At 35.9% G+C, this 18,010-nt stretch overlaps 1 protein-coding gene across 1 annotated transcript in view; it reads left to right on the top strand.

Moving 5' to 3' along the window:
* The first annotated feature begins 6,322 nt into the window (after nucleotides 1-6,322).
* XK (X-linked Kx blood group antigen, Kell and VPS13A binding protein) overlaps nucleotides 6,323-18,010 on the top strand; it is a 55,811-nt gene continuing 44,123 nt past the window's right edge. The window contains exon 1 of the mRNA XM_058184460.1: nucleotides 6,323-6,567. Coding sequence (XP_058040443.1) covers nucleotides 6,323-6,567 — 245 coding nt within the window. The remainder of the gene's footprint in view (nucleotides 6,568-18,010) is intronic.

The following is an 18,010-nucleotide window of genomic DNA, read 5'->3' as shown; positions in this document are numbered from 1 at the left end:
TTATTGATAGGACAGTATTGGAAGAAAAAAGAATTACCTACAATAGAAGAATGGATATTGAAAGTTGCTAATTTGGCTGAGATGGCAAAAATCTCAGCCTTTTTGAAAGACAACATGCAAGAAAGATACTTAAATGAATAGAAAAAATGGATTGACTATATCCAAAACAGATATCAGATTAAGAGATATCAGACTGCCTTTGAAAGATTAGGATGTATTATTTCTGTTTGCTATGGGGGAGGTTAGGATTTGATGAGAATTGCAGAGTATAACTCTCTATGCTGTGTCACCTGTAAAGTTATGGAATCTATCATCAACCAATCGATTATCCTCTACCTAGAAACAAACAATCTACTCTCTAATAAACAATTTGGTTTCAGAAAAAAATTATCATGTAACTTACAACTTCTTCACTGCAAAAACATATGGACTACAAACCTTGATCAAGGCAAAACAATAGATGCAATTTACATAGACTTCTGTAAAGCTTTGACTCAGTGGTACACGACAAACTTCTCCTCAAACTAAAATCCTACGGCATCTCCGGACCCCTGCACAATTGGATATCAGCGTTCTTGTCAAACAGACAACAAGTGGTCAAAATAGGTAGTGCCCTGTCAAATCCTGTTCCTGTCAATAGCGGCGTTCCCCAAGGCAGTGTTCTTGGACCAACACTCTTCATATTATACATTAATGATCTCTGTGACCATATTAGAAGTAATTGTGTTCTTTTCGCTGATGATGTCAAACTATTTAACACTACCAACAATACAGCTACCCTTCAAAAAGACCTTGACTTTGTGTCAGAATGGTCAAAAACTTGGCAACTCCAAATCTCAACCAGCAAATGCTCTGTCTTACACATTGGAAAAAAGAATCCAAACACTAAATACAAACTCGATGGACATTACCTTATAGATGACCCCCACCCTATCAAAGACCTTGGAGTTTTCATATCCAATGATCTAAATGCCAAAGCCCACTGCAACTACATCGCAAAAAAGGTTTTAAGAGTTGTAAACCTAATCTTAGGTAGCTTCTTCTCCAGAAACATTACACTACCTACCAGAGCTTATAAAACATTTGCTAGACCAGTTCTTGAATACAGCTTGCCTGTCTGGAACCCATACCACATTTCAGACATCAGTACAATTGAATGTGTCCAGAAATATTTTACAACAAGAGTTCTCCACTCCTCTGAATACAACAAAATACCTTATGCCACCAGACTTGAAATCTTGGGTTTAGAAAACTTAGAACTCCGCCACCTTCGACAGGACCTGTGTTTAACTCATAGAATCATCTATTGCAATGTCCTTCCTGTTAAAGACTACTTCAGCTTCAATCACAACAAGAGCAAACAATAGATTTAAACTTAATGTTAACCGCTTCAATCTTGATTGCAGAAAATATGACTTCTGTAACAGAGTTATTAATGCTTGGAACAAAGTACCTGACTCTATGGTCTCTTCTCAAAATCCCCAAAGCTTTAACCAAAAACTGTCTACTATTGACCTCACCCCATTCCTAAGAGGTCCGTAAGGGACATGCATAAGAGCACAAACGTGCCTACTGTTCCTGTCCTATTGTTTTCTTTCATTATATCCAATCAATATAGTTATTACATACTTATGCTTATATATATATGCTTATATATTATATAGTTACTTTCATGCTTAAGCTTATATATACCGTTGTGACAAAATAAATAAATAAAAATAAATAAATAAAACTTTTTTTTTTTTTTTACATTTATATCCCGCCCTTCTCCGAAGACTCAGGGCGGCTTACAGTGTATAAGTAAAACTGAGTTGGGAGGGGAAATTTTTAACATACGTTTGTTTTATTTTTAAACTATACCTTGTGTTTGTTCCGGGAAGTCGGGGGGGGGAGGGGGGAGTGGTTTTTTGAAGGGGGGGAAAGGGGGAGGGAAGCTTTTTTTTGTAAAAACTTTTTTAATTTTTTTAAAAAAAAATTTTTTTTAATTTTTTTTTAAAAAAATCTATGGTACATGTAAAGTTAAAACCAAACATATGAATTTTAAAACTAAACTTATGAATTTTAAATAATTTGTGCTGCAACAAAGGTTTTGCACATGCATCTTTTTAGAAATGATGCTTGGGAGATGTGCTGTTAAAGTTTACATTTTTAAAAAATATAAGTGGTTGGCTTCCCACAGAAAACACAACCATGCATGTAATTCCTAGTTTCTTGACAAAAAAAGATTGGCAAATATTAGTAACAGGTTCTATTAGACTTAAAAAGTTATCTTTTATGTGAAGAACCATAGAAAAGAATATTCATATTTACCTTCAATACTATAGTAGAAAATAATTACTGGAGTACAAATATGATACATTCTGGCTAACTAGGTAAGTCAAAAAGAGAGAAGTGTTTATAGCAACTCCTGCCTTAGTCCAGTATCATAAATCACAATATAGATCTACTTTTCTAAGATGGCAATGATTAAGCTATAATGGTAAAGATAAATTAAGAAATTGACTACGCAATCCTATGCACATACTCAAAAAGAAATTATCTAACAGATTGCATTCTTATAGTGTTTCCCTTAACATATTTATTCAAAATAAAAAATAATCTAAAACAATGCATTTAGGATTGTTATCTTAGAAAACAACCAAAGGACAAAAACATATATAATACAAAGCCATAAGCCAGCAATACTCAGGGGCCGTGAAACAATACAATATAGGGATGTGACAAGGCATATTCCCAATACATAGAACAGAAAGTTGCTTTACCACATATCATTAATTATAGCAAACTTTCCTCAGACATGTCTGCATTAATAAAGACTTTATGTTAATATTAAATTGCTAGTAGCTGTATCTGCTGCTATTAATTTGTATTTTGACAAAAGTAGTGTAGTGGTATAGCCACTGAATAGTCTTGTGATGACAGTGATGTTACAAACTAGATAAAGCATAGATGAATCTTTCTTCATTTATAGTTGAAGTATTACTATTTTCAGCTACCTGAACTGCTCTTCACAAGTTTGTCTTAGTTTAAAAATATAGATTCCTAGGTAAAAGAATATCTTACTTAAAAAAACTTATTTCTGGTACTGAAATTATATAGAACATTTTTACATGCTCTATTAAAACTTGAAAATAATTTAGATTCAACAATAGTAATGTAATGTAACAGCATAGAAATTCATTTTGAAAGATTTCCTTGCTTCAAAAATATTTTATGATGTAGTAATATTCCTAAGTATTATATCTAACAATAGATTATTTTCTATACAATAACTGTATATAACAATCAGGAAGATCTTAAAATTAGCTTAATGTAAAAGAGAACTAATTACAAGCATCCTATGTTTAAACTTTAGTACTGTGATTGGCAAAGAAGAAATAATGCAAAAACAACAAGAAGAATAAATTAATTTTTAATTCTGTATTGTTAGAGAGCACACATCACATTTACATTATCAATAAAATATTTATTCACTAATGTATGATAAAAAAATAATGGACCAGAACTCACTTGCTTTTTTAGCACTGTGGAGTCTTAAACACTTATTTATCAACTACAATCCTAAAATGTGCTAAACTATGATTTATTTAATCTACTGTCAAAAAAACACCGTTTTGTCTTATACACTGAGCCATAAAGTATAATTTACATTTGACATTTTCTTATTTTGCAAAACACAAAATTCCATGACCAAACAATGTGTCTTAGCATGGTACATGGGTACCATGGTACCATGGTACTCTGGATCGTATACTGTTAATATATCACTGCTTCTCTCATTTGGTATTTGACTGAAATGGATTTGGAACAGGCCTAAATCTATTCTATTCTATTCTAAGGTCACTGTAGATCATGGAATTATTTGTGACATTAATAAATGAGTATATTTGCAAAGCCCCAATTAGATGGCAATATATATTACCTTATTCTAAAATTAATTTAAAATCAGCAAAGAAACAATTTATGTTGCTGTTATGTATCCACTATTGCTAAACTCTGCCTATTTGTGTGCTATGAAAATCACATACATTACAAAACTGTTCCTACCTTTGATATCTATTAAGATGAATGTTCTCTGGTAGAATTGTATCTTAATGTTAAATGAAAAAATATTGCCAGTATAGTAGTTTCAACACTTTATTTCAAAACGTATTACTTTTGCATTGTAAACCAGAGAAGTATATAAGAGAATAGGATGCTTTTTAAAAGCTTTTTAAATGATCATCAAAATAGTGGTTTAGAAGAAGAAAATTCCTCCACTAATTGATGTTATTTATATAAAATACATATGCCTGTTTTCCTTGAGGCCTGTGTGCCTGCTTTTACCAAACTCCCATCGTACCTTCTTTAATTTTAGTCTATCTAAGCTGTACATATTTTTTCTATCATTTTGGTGACTACTGGAAATATTTGACACCCCTATCCCACACTGTGAAGAGTTATTCCACTTATTTATTTAGTTATTCCATTATATTCATGTTATCCTATATACAGATTTGAACCAGTTTTCAATTACTGAAAAGTTATATTTAGCAACCTATTTTGAAGTGTTTTCCATCTTTGTAATTTTTGCCATAGATATGATCTAGCACAGTATTTCTCAACCTTTTCAACCTTAAGCTATATAGATTTCAACTCCTAGAATTTCCCAGCCACTTTCAAAAGACCACTTAAATCCATCTTCAACAGTAGCCTGAAGGAAAGCGCTTCTTGGAATGGAGCACCATTCTAAGCATCTATTCTCACTCACTCCTGATCCCTTCCATGTTAGGAAGAATACTATAAGGGGCGTGCATAAGAGCACAATAGTGCCTACCGTTCCTGTCCTATTGTTCCCTTCATTATATCAAATTAATATAGTTGATGCATATTTTTTTACTTATATATATATATTTATTTTTATTTATTTATTTATTTTATTAGATTTTTATACCGCCCTTCTCCCGAAGGACTCAGGGCGGTGTACAGCCGGAATAAAATACAGAATATATACAATTAAAAGAAATTAAAAGAAACTATTAATAAACGGCCGATAATTTAAAAAATTTAAAAATTTAAAATCACTAAAACCCCAATTTAAAATCAACTATTTATGCCAGTCCTGCTTGAGTGAATAAATATGTTTTTAGCTCACGACGAAAGGTCCGAAGATCAGGCACTTGACGTAAGCCAGGGGGGAGTTCGTTCCAGAGCGTCGGTGCTCCCACAGAGAAGGCCCTACCCCTGGGGGCCGCCAGCCGACATTGTTTGGCGGACGGCACCCTGAGAAGGCCCTCTCTGTGAGAGCGTACGGGTCGATGGGAGGCATAAGGTAGCAGCAGGCGGTCTCGTAAGTACCCGGGTCCTAAGCCATATATATATTTATATATATTCTTCAAGATATGTTGTTTTATTTATGACAATTGTTTGTGTATACTGTTGTGATAAAAAGAAATTAAAAAAAGAACTTTTCTACTAGATCTAGGACTGGTAAATAGCACATGGGACTTGGCTACCCAATTCTGCAGAGAGTAAGCAGAGGTATATATTCCCTGGTTTCTCATGTCAAGGGGAATTGCCACTTTTTCTTAACTCAATTCAGATGAATGCTGAGTGGCCAACCCAATCTCAGTACATAGTTGTAGACTTTTACCACCATGAAACTGGGGGCAATTGTCACTGGGTGAATTTTGTCCATAGAGCATTTATGCCACAGCCTTTCTAAAAGCACCCTTCCCTGATATCTAGGGATACAATGGGTATCCTAATTCGTAATAGGTACGTAGACATTTGTGGAATATCTGGTTGGACAAGGCTTTATTACTGACTGCTGTTTGAGAAGGAGAGTAACATTCAGGGTAAAATCAAAATGCTTCACCATTCAAGCCACTTCTTCCTTTCCCTGTACAAACTAATACGGGGTATATCTGGGCTTGATTTGAAGTAGGGCCAAACTCCAGCATATGGCAAAATACAGGATACCTGCATCTTTGTATCCAATATAGAGAGATTTCACTGTTTCCAGATTCCGGGAGTTAAGAGACGAGCCGAACTGTGATCAGAGGGGCTTTTTTTTTCATCTCCGAACCCAGAAAGCTGGAATCAGATGCTCGTTGCTCTCAGCTAAGGCTGCAGGGAGCTCAGTCCTGACTCCTAGCGACTATGCATTGCAAGCGCCCGTCGCTCCTCTCTTCGCCCAAGAAACTGAAGCGCCGCTGCAGAAGACGGAGATGGGCGTCTGGAGGCCTCCGTTGTGGGTCTCTCTGCCACGGTATCCGCCTTCCTTTGCAGCCCCCTGAGCCGCCGGTTGACCTGCTGGCGGGCAAGCCACAAAAAAGGAGCGATGAAATTCCCGGGCTCTGTCCTCGTCTCGCTGTTCTTCTTCGTGGCCGAGACGGCGATCGCCTTGTACCTGAGCAGCACCTACCGCTCGGCGGGAGACCGCATATGGCAGTTGCTGACACTCCTCTTCGCTCTCTTGCCTTGCATCATGGTCCAGTTCAGCCTCGTCTTCATCCACCGCGACCTCAGCCGGGACAGGCCGCTGGTATTGTTGCTTCACATTCTGCAGCTGGGACCCATTGTCAGGTGGGTGGGACGGTGGCTGCACGGAGGAGGAATGCCAAGGCTGGGCTCTTCTCCTGAGGTCTCTTCAAGATGAATGCGGTGCCCTTGTTCCCGAATGGCAGCACCCCATGACAATAAGCCGTCACACACTGTACAGGAGGGTACAACTGGGTAGGGGGCCCTGGCTGTATGACTTGGGAGGAATCCTTTGCTATAGGGAAGTGGGTGTTCCGACACCTACAGTAAATAAAGAGCTCGGTCTTTGATACACCTGTAAAGCCTATTCTACTTTTAGCTGTCTGAGAATCTTTTTAAAAATCTTTAAAATTCAGCTTCATATGGTGTGTTAATAAATTTTTCCTTTAAATGAACTAATGGTTGATATTAGTGTTTCTCCTTGTTGGCAGCTTCAAGTCTCTCTGGCAATGGGATGCATGAAGAGAAAAAATGATTTAACTTTTAGTTAATCATTGTTTCTTGTATGCAGTAAATGCTTGGTCCTGAATGGCACCAGCCATGACAACACTTCATTGAATGGCATGATTCACTAGGGAGCCCTGGGCCTTTACCTCACAATACAAAATATTAAAATTCAAAATTATAACCTGTATATCAGGATATTATGATTTTTAAAAGAATCAAGAATTTTAAGCCTCTCTGGCACCAATATTGTCTGTAGTATATAAATATCGTCTGTATATATAAATTATAAATATAGAACAGAGCTGGAAGGGATCTTGGAGGTCTTCTAGTCCAGCCTCCTGCTCAAGTAGGAGAACCTATACCAGTGATAGCAAACCTTTTCAGCACCGAGTTGCCCAAACCAGAACGCGCATGCATGCACGCACATGTGCCAGAGCGCTGAAAACCTGAAGACCACCTGATTTTTGGGTTTCCAGCACGCACATGCACGCTGGCTAGTTGGTCTTCATGCACGCTGGAGCACCGGAAACCCAAAGACCAGCTGGCCAGCGCGCATGTATGCACCAGCACACCAGAAACCCAAAGACCTGACCATGTGCACTGGAAACCAGAAGACCAGGTGGCCGGCACACGCATGCGCACTGGCCAGCTGGTCTTCCAGTTTCCCACGCTCCGGTTTCCAACCATTATTTCTTGTCGTGCTCTCTGGTGCTTTGGAGAATAATTTGACCTCTTCTTTCTGGCAGCTCCTCAAATACTGAAATACTGCTATCATCTCACCCCTAATTCTTCTTTTCTTTAGACTAATCAGACCCAAAATCTGCAGCCGTTCTTTATATGATTTAGTCTCCCGGCCTTTGATCATCTTAGTTGTTCTTTTCTGAACTTTTTCCAAAGTCTCAACATCTTTTTTGTAGCATGGTGACCAAAATTGGTTGCAGTATTCCAGGTGTGATCTTACTAGGGTTTTGTAAAGCAGCACTAATACTTCACCTGATCTTGATTCTATGCCTCTGTTTATACAACCCAGGGTTATATTATCTTTTTTGGCTGCTGCTACACGTTGCTGGCTCATACTCAAATGAGCATCCACTAGGACTCCAAAGGTCCCTCTCACAGTTACTGTTTTTGAGTCAGGTCTCACCTATCTGTATTATACCTTTATTTTTCTTGCCTAAATGTAAAGCTTTGCTTTTTTCCACATTAAAATTCATTTTGTTGGATAGTGCCCATTATTCAAGTTTTTCAAGATCTTTTTGGATCCTGAGTTTGTCTTCTGGGGTGTTGGCTCTTCCTGCCAGTTTAGTAACATCTGCAAATTTGATGAGTTCTCCTTCTATTCCCTCATCTAAGTCATTTATAAAGATATTGAAGAACACAGGCCTAAAATGGAGCCTTGTGGTATCCCACTGCTTATTTCTTTCCATGTGGATGTAGTACCATTAAGGACTACTTGTTGAGTGTGACTTGCCAGCCAGCTACAAATCCATCTGGTGGTGATGTTGTCTATTCCACATTTTTCTAGTTTACCGAAAAGTAGATTGTGGTCTACTTTGTCAAATGCCTTACTGAAATCTAAGTATACTATGTTCACAGCATTTTGTTGGTCTACTAATTTAGTGACTTTATCAAAGAATGAAATAGGATTGGTTTAGCATGATCTGTTTTTAACTAGTTATAACTTTATTTGCTTATACTTGTTCACAGATCTGTTTTTTGATTAACTTTTCCAGGATCTTCCCAGGTATTGATGTTAGACTGATTGGTCTGTAGTTTCCTGGGTCTGTTTCCCCCCCCCCCCTTTCTTGAAGATAGGAACCACGTCAGCCCTTTTCCAATCCTCAGGTACTTCCCCTGTGCTCCAGGATTTTTGAAAGATTTGGTACAGTGGTTCTGATATAACATCTTCCAACTCCTTCAGAACTCTGGGATGTATAATCTGCAGATCCTGGTGATTTATATTCATCAAGGTCAGATAGGTGTTCTCTTACCATTTTCTTGCTTATTTTAGTTTTTATTTCTAGTTTGTCTTTTACAGTAGCATTTTTGGTACATTGGGATACAATTTCTTCTTTTTTTAAAAAAATAATTTTTATTAAACAGATTTTTTTAAAAAAAGATAAAAGCGAAAAAAAATATTTATTTATTATTTATTTATTTGTTCGTACTTTTATACCGCCCTATATTCCCTAGGGACTCAGGCCAGTTTACAGCCAGATAAAAACATAAATATATACAGAATAAAACATTGATTTAAAAAACTTATTCAATAGGCCAAATGTTTAAAATAGAAATATAAACAATAAAACCCCATTTAAAACCAAATATAAAATTTAAAAATTTAAAAATCCTAGTCCAGTCCTGCGCAAATAAATAGATGTGTCTTAAGCTCGCGGCGGAAGGTTCGAAGGTCAAGAAGTTGGCGAAGTCCTGGGGGAAGCTCGTTCCAGAGGGTGGGAGCCCCCACAGAAAAGACCCTTCCCCTGGGTGTCGCCAGTCGGCACTGCCTGGCCGATGGCACCCTGAGGAGTCCCTCTCTATGAGAGCGCACGGGTCAGTGAGAGGCAATCGGTGGCAGCAGGCAGTCCCGTAAGTAGCCCAGCCCTATGCCATGGAGTGCTTTGAAGATAATTACCAAAACCTTGAAGCGCACCCGGAAGGCCACAGGCAGCCAGTGCAGTCTGCGCAGGAGAGGTGTTACGTGGGAGCCACGAGGGGCTCCCTCTATCACCCGCGCAGCCGCATTCTGAACTACCTGGAGTCTCCGGGTGCTCCTCAAGGGGAGCCCCATGTAGAGAGCATTGCAGTAATCCAGACGAGATGTCACGAGAGCGTGAGTGACCATGCATAGGGCATCCCAGTCTAGAAAGGGGCGCAACTGGCGGACCAGGCGGACCTGGTAAAAAGCTCTCCTGGAGACAGCCGTCAAATGGTCTTCAAAAGACACTTTCTTCTTTCCAACAGTTTTGCGTCGGTGATCAAGACTTATACATTTTCTCTCTCTTATCCTAAGGTATCTTTTATACATATATTTCTTATATATATCACTATACTATACTATATTACATTATTCTACTTATTTTATTTACATATATGCTTAGATATACACATGTACCCAATTTCCTTTCCACAATTTCTGTTTCTTCCTATTTATTCTTCTATTTCTACTTCTAGTTTATCCATTATTTAATCTTTCCTTGCACATTTTCCCCCTTTTCCTCCAACCATTTATACCATCTCTCCCATACTGAATATTCTGTTTCCTCTTTTTCTTGTATCTCCTTCGTAAACTTATCCATTTCTGCACATTCCATGATTTTTCTAATTACATTGTCTTCAGATGGTATATTGTTATTTTTTCCAGTTTGTGCATAGACTATTCGTGCTGTTGTAACTATGTGGATCATTAAATACAGTATTTCTTTTTCATATGACCCTGGAATTATTCCCAATAAAAATGTTTCTGGCCTCATTTCTATATGTTGATTTATAATTTCTTCTATTCGTAATTTAATTTTTTGCCAATATTGTTGCGCTTTATGACCGGACCACCACATATGATAATACATTCCCTTTTGTTGTTTATATTTCCAACATAGTGGTGAAGTATTGGGGAACATCTTTGCCAATCTAGCTGGTGGCAGGTGCCACCTATAAAACATTTTATACATGTTTTCTTTATAGGGTACAGACATTGTTAGTTTATAATTTGTATTCCATAATTTCTCCCACTTATCTAATTCAATATTATAGCCGAAATTTTTTGCCCAAATTGTCATGTTTTCTTTGACTAGCTCTTCTTCCAATTTGTATCTTAATAAATAATTGTAGGTTTTTTAAATCAATTTGTCTTCTGTACCTTAAAGAATTTTGTCTAATTCATATGCTTCCTTTTGGAATCCAAATTATATCAAATCTGTCTTGTATCTGGATTTTATTTGCATATAAGGCCACCAATCAATGTCTGTACCCTGATCTTTTAATTCCTGTCTTGTTTTTAGTTCCCCTTGGTTATTTATTATTTGTATCTTTTCATTTTACCAATGTCTAATGCGTTTGGGTAAATTTGGGCCTCCATTGTGGATAACCATTCCGGAATTTTATCATAGTGGTTCTTTTTTATCCCTTGCCATGTCTGTAACAGTGCTTCTCTAATTAAATGCCTTTAAAAATATCCATGTTGTCTACTTTTTCCCCTCCCATAGAAATGCATGCCACCCTCTTTGTAGATCGTACCCCTCTAATGCTAGAATTCTTTTATTTTTTAATTCTATCCAGTCCTTGATCCATATTAGTGATGTTGCTTTATAATAGGTTTCCCAATCTGGGAGTCTGAATCCTCCTCTTTCCCTGCTATCTTGTAAAGATTTTATTTTAATCCTTGGTTTCTTCCCCTGCCAAATATAATTCGCTATAAGCTTATTGAAGTCTTTAAAAAAAATCCCCTAATTTTATGGGTATTACTTGGAATAAAAATAACACATTCATTTTGATTGATGCTATTTTCCCTAGCAAAGATAGCTGTAATTTGCTCCAAATTTCTAAGCCTTTCTTATTCTGTTGTGTTAATTTATTATAATTGTCTTCTCTGGTAGATGAACCTTTATTTGTTAGCCAAATTCCTAGATATTTTATTTTTTTGTCATTTGTATACCCATTTTCTTCTAATTCCTTCTCCTGTTGTTTTGTAAGATTTTTCGTTAGTGCCTTTGTTTTTAGCCTGTTTATTTTGAGTCCGGCTACCTTCCCATATTCTTCTATTTGTGATAGTAGTTTGGGTCCTATTGATATTGGTTGCTCCAGAATGAAGACCAAGTCATCAGCAAAGGCTTGAATTTTGTATTCTTCTTTTTTTTCTTTCAGTCCTTTTATTTCATTATCGCTTCTAATTTTATTTAACAGTATCTCTAAAGTTAGAATGAACAATAAAGGAGATAAGGGCATCCTGCCTCACTCCTTTTGTTATTGTAAATTGTTCAGTCATATCTTCATTTATTGCTACCTTTGCTGTTTGGGTTGAGTATATCTTCTTTATTATATTTAGAAATTTATTGCCAAATTTCATATTTTCTAATTGTAAAATAAGGAATCTCCAATTTAAATTATTGAAGGACTTTTGTGCGTCTAAGAATATTAATGCCATTTGTTTGTCTGGGTTTGCTTCGTAATATTCCAAAACATCTATTATTATTCTCATGTTGTTCTTTATTTGCCTTTTTGGCATAAAACCGTTCTGGTCAGGATGTATGTATTCATTTATTACTTTCTTTAATCTTTCCACCATTATTATTAATGTAAATAATTTATAATCTACGTTTAGTAATGATATTGGTCTATAATTTTTGATTTGTAGTTGGTCTGTCTTCTCTTTTGGGATAAGCGTGGGCTTCGGTCCATGAATTGGGCCTACTTGGGCCTTCAAAAGTGCTTCATTAAAAGTTTCTAATAAAATTTAATCTAATGTCTTGTAAAATTCTACCGGTAGTCTGTCTGGACCTGGCGTTTTGTTGTTTTTCTGTTTTTCCCTTGCCTCCATTAATTCAGTCAAACTAATTGGCCCATTTAATACTTCCCTCTGTGTCTCTTCTAAGTCCATTAGATCTGATTTGTTTAGGTATCGTTTAATATTTTCTTCAGGTATGTTTTCTTCTGCATATAAGTTTTGAAAGAAGTTTTTTGCTATATTTTTCTTATCTTCGTTTCTATATGTATCTCTCCTTTCTCGTCTAGTAACTGGTGTATCATTTTCTTCTTTTTTTCTTTTTTCCGTTTTCAGTATGCCAGCCATCGTCCTGTTTTGTTTGCGTATTCGAAGTGAATTTCTTTTGCTTTCGTAATTTTCCTTGCTATCTCTATTTGTGTAGTCAAATTAATTTTATGTTTCACCAAATCTATTTTTCCTTTAATCTTTTTATTTTGGGGTTCCTTCTGTAGGTCAGATTCCGATTTTTTGAGTTCTTGTAACAGATTGTCTCGTTCTTGTGTTTTGTTTTTATTTTTTCACTGTGTAGGCAATTGTTAGATCTCTTATGTATGCTTTTGCAGTGTCCCATAGGTTTTGAAGGGAAGTTTCTTCTTTTGTGTTTACCTTGAAAAATATATTCATTTCCTTTTCAATCATCTGGGCATACTCTTTATCTTTTAATATTTCTTTATTCATCATCCACCTTTTTCTTTTCTTTTGGCCTTTCCATGTTACTCTTACTGGATTAAAGTCCACCCATATGTTTGTCCCTATTTCCACTTCTTCTACATCTTTTCTAAGCTCTGTCATCATCCATATCATATCTATCCTAGACCACGATTGATGTGGACTAGAATAGAATGTGTATTGTTTTTTTTTCCTTGTTTATTTCCCTCCATGTATCTTGCAGATATAATTCCTGTGTCATCTCATGAAATGTGTCTGGTAATGTCTTTTTCTTAGTTTTATTTTTCTTGTTACTTTGATAGTCTTTTTTCACATCTGTAATCGCATTAAACTCGCCTATTAGGCAGAGGTTTTCATATTCTAATTCTTTTACTTTATTGTGTAGCTTTTTATAGAATTCATTTTGATTATTGTTTGGTGCATAAATTGAGATCAGTAATAATTTTTTTTGGTTCTGTTTCGATACTTAAAATCCTTCCTTCCTCATCTGTGTATACTTGTTTTGTTTTAGACGCTTTTTGATATATACTGCTATTCCTCGTTTTTTTTGTTCTGCCAGTGAGGTGTACAGTTTGCCTAGTCTTGGGTATTCTAATATCTTTCTATGTTGTTTCTTGATGTGGACTTCCTGCAAATTTATAATATCCATATCTAATCTTTGTAGCTTCATGAATGTTTGTGTTCTTTTGACTGGTGTGTTTAAACTGTTTATATTTATTGAAATCATTTTTATTTCTTCCTCCATATTCATTCTTATTCGTTTGTTGCTCTTAGTTTTCTCGTGCTTCTTGTTTCTATTTGGATTCTTCCTTTTGCCCCTTATCTCTCTGTTCGTTTCTTTTCCAGTTTCCTTTTTTTCTTCTTTCTCCCCCTTGTTTTCTTCCAGATGGCATTCTTCCTGGCTCTTACTCTCAACTTCTTCCCTGCTCTCTTGTTCTTTTTCTAAGACAAAATGATGTTCAAAGAACTCTTGTTCTGTCCCCCCCACCACCTCAGTCCAGGAGGCACAAGCGATGACTTAATTAGCCGGCAATTCAGTCCACGGCAGCTATCAGCTCTGGCAACAAACTAGCAAGCATCTGTCAAGTTTCTCTGTTATCTTTTCTTGATGCCAGCGAGTCAACCAGGAAACCAGGAACAAACAGTACTTCAGCTCAAGTTCTCTCTAAGCAGTTGATTTGTTTGCCATGGAGTTTGCCCTGTGGGTGTAGCTCTGTGACCCAGCACTTGCTAGGCCTGCCCTACCCCTGCTTCTGTTGTTCCCGCCTCTCCTGTCTACGAAACCTAGGGTCCAACCAGGACTGATTGTCCTCAGCTGGGTCTGGGAGCATTGCCTGGGAGGTACAGGAGACATTATTTCTTCCACCTGGCCTGCTCTGGTTCCTGCAGCTGAGCCAGGGAAGCCGTGCTGCAGTGATGAGTCCTAATGGCCCTTCCCCTCACTTTCCGAGTCACTTTCTGGCAGGGGGCCAGGCCCGGGGTGGGGGGTGGGGGCTGGAGCCCCAACAACTCTTGAACTTTATCTAGTGTATCTATTCTATATTTTTTCTCTTCCCAGGAGATTAAAATACCCTCTGGTATTAGCCATCGGAACATGATCTTATACTTATTCAGTTGTGATGTTAAAAAGTTATAATTCCTTCTCTGATTTCTCAGTTGTCTGGGAATTTGTTTGAGGGTTATTATTTCTTTTCCATTATATAGTATTGATTCTTCTCTCATTTTTTTATAGATTTCATCCTTTATAGGTTTTTTTTTGTAAACTTAACATGGATTTCTTTTGGTAATTTATGCCTGCGTGCATAATTCGTGTGTACTCTGTACACCTTGTCAATATTTCTTCTCATTACTTCCTTATCTCTTTGTGTTGCTGTTGCTAGGATTTCCACCATTGTTTCCCCTAAATCTTTCTCTTTATTTTCTATAATGTTTTGAAATCTCAGATAAAATGAAGCTTTCTCCATTTCCAAAAATTCTATTGATTCCTCTTGTTCTCTGTTGATTACTATCTGTTTTTGTTCTACTGTCTCTATTTTCTTTTCCATTTGTTTCATTTTTGACTCCACTGTTTGAATCCTTTGTGTGTTTCTGGAAATATTCTGTTGGATTTTTTCTATTTTGTCATCCATTTTTTTAATCTTCTCCTTCATTTCTCCCATATCTGATTTAAGGTCCTCATGATTTCTTTTTGTCTCTTCGTGGTTATTTGCAATGGTTTCTTGTGTTTTGATCATTACCTCCTGTATCATTAGCAATGTTGCTTGGATGCTTTGTAGGTTAGATGTAGAACCTGATTTATCTGCTGCTGTGCTAGTGAGGATGTAGTGGGTGTGGGGTTTGGGGCTGTTTTCTTATTTATTTTGGTTATCATTGTTGTACCTGTGGTTGACATTTTTCCTATCTGCAATAACTTCTTCCAAATTATCATCCAATAACTCAATTCTAAAAATTTCAAAAGTATTAACTTTAGAAGTCGTCAGTTCTCCTTTCTTATCTGTTGTGTTAATTTATTATAATTGTCTTCTCTTGTAGATGAACCTTTATTTGTTAGCCAAATTCCTAGATATTTTATTTTTTTGTCATTTGTATACCCATTTTCTTCTAATTCCTTCTCCTGTTGTTTTGTAAGATTTTTCGTTAGTGCCTTTGTTTTTAGCCTGTTTATTTTGAGTCCGGCTACCTTCCCATATTCTTCTATTTGTGATAGTAGTTTGGGTCCTATTGATATTGGTTGCTCCAGAATGAAGACCAAGTCATCAGCAAAGGCTTGAATTTTGTATTCTTCTTTTTTTTCTTTCAGTCCTTTTATTTCATTATCGCTTCTAATTTTATTTAACAGTATCTCTAAAGTTAGAATGAACAATAAAGGAGATAAGGGGCATCCCTGCCTCACTCCTTTTGTTATTGTAAATTGTTCAGTCATATCTTCATTTATTGCTACCTTTGCTGTTTGGGTTGAGTATAGCTTCTTTATTATATTTAGAAATTTATTGCCAAATTTCATATTTTCTAATTGTAAAATAAGGAATCTCCAATTTAAATTATTGAAGGACTTTTGTGCGTCTAAGAATATTAATGCCATTTGTTTGTCTGGGTTTGCTTCGTAATATTCCAAAACATCTATTATTATTCTCATGTTGTTCTTTATTTGCCTTTTTGGCATAAAACCGTTCTGGTCAGGATGTATGTATTCATTTATTACTTTCTTTAATCTTTCCACCATTATTATTAATGTAAATAATTTATAATCTACGTTTAGTAATGATATTGGTCTATAATTTTTGATTTGTAGTTGGTCTGTCTTCTTTTGGGATAAGCGTGGCTTCGGTCCATGAATTGGGCCTACTTGGGCCTTCAAAAGTGCTTCATTAAAAGTTTCTAATAAAATTTAATCTAATGTCTTGTAAAATTCTACCGGTAGTCTGTCTGGACCTGGCGTTTTGTTGTTTTTCTGTTTTTCCTTGCCTCCATTAATTCAGTCAAACTAATTGGCCCATTTAATATTCCTCTGTGTCTCTTCTAAGTCCATTAGATCTGATTTGTTTAGGTATCGTTTAATATTTCTTCAGGTATGTTTTCTTCTGCATATAAGTTTTGAAAGAAGTTTTTTGCTATATTTTTCTTATCTTCGTTTCTATATGTATCTCTCCTTTCTCGTCTAGTAACTGGTGTATCATTTTCTTCTTTTTTTCTTTTTTCCGTTTTCAGTATGCCAGCCATCGTCCTGTTTTGTTTGCGTATTCGAAGTGAATTTCTTTTGCTTTCGTAATTTTCCTTGCTATCTCTATTTGTGTAGTCAAATTAATTTTATGTTTCACCAAATCTATTTTTCCTTTAATCTTTTTATTTTGGGGTTCCTTCTGTAGGTCAGATTCCGATTTTTTGAGTTCTTGTAACAGATTGTCTCGTTCTTGTGTTTTGTTTTTATTTTTTCACTGTGTAGGCAATTGTTAGATCTCTTATGTATGCTTTTGCAGTGTCCCATAGGTTTTGAAGGGAAGTTTCTTCTTTTGTGTTTACCTTGAAAAATATATTCATTTCCTTTTCAATCATCTGGGCATACTCTTTATCTTTTAATATTTCTTTATTCATCATCCACCTTCTTCTTTTCTTTTGGCCTTTCCATGTTACTCTTACTGGATTAAAGTCCACCCATATGTTTGTCCCTATTTCCACTTCTTCTACATCTTTTCTAAGCTCTGTCATCATCCGTACCATATCTATCCTAGACCATGATTGATGTGGGCTAGAATAGAATGTGTATTGGTTTTTTTCCTTGTTTATTTCCCTCCATGTATCTCACAGATATAATTCCTGTGTCATCTCATGAAATGTGTCTGCTAATGTCTTTTTCTTGGTTTTGTTTTTCTTGTTACTTTGGTAGTCTTTTCACATCTGTAATCGCATTAAAGTCGCCTATTAGGCAGAGGTTTTCATATTCTAATTGTTTTACTTTATTGTGTATCTTTTTATAGAATTCATTTTGATTATTGTTTGGTGCGTAAATTGAGATCAGTAATGATTTTTTTGTTCTGTTTCGATACTTAAAATCCTTCCTTCCTCATATGTGTATACTTGTTTTGTTTTTAGATGCTTTTTGATATATACTGCTATTCCTCATTTTTTTTTTGTTCTGCCAGTGAGGTGTACAGTTCGCCTAGTCTTGGGTATTCTAATATCTTTCTATGTTCTTTCTTGATGTGGTCTTCCTGCAAATTTATAATATCCATATCTAATCTTTGTAGCTTCATGAATGTTTGCGTTCTTTTGACTGGTGCGTTTAAACTGTTTATTTTTATTGAAATCATTTTTATTTCTTCCTCCATATTCGTTCTTATTCGTTGGTTACTCTTAGTTTTCTTGTGCTTCTTGTTTCTATTTGGATTCTTC

Source organism: Ahaetulla prasina, chromosome 5, assembly GCF_028640845.1.
Source record: "Ahaetulla prasina isolate Xishuangbanna chromosome 5, ASM2864084v1, whole genome shotgun sequence".
NCBI classification, from domain to species: domain Eukaryota; kingdom Metazoa; phylum Chordata; class Lepidosauria; order Squamata; family Colubridae; genus Ahaetulla; species Ahaetulla prasina.
Note: the sequence above shows the minus strand (reverse complement) of the source record. Positions and strands in the feature narration are given on the sequence as shown.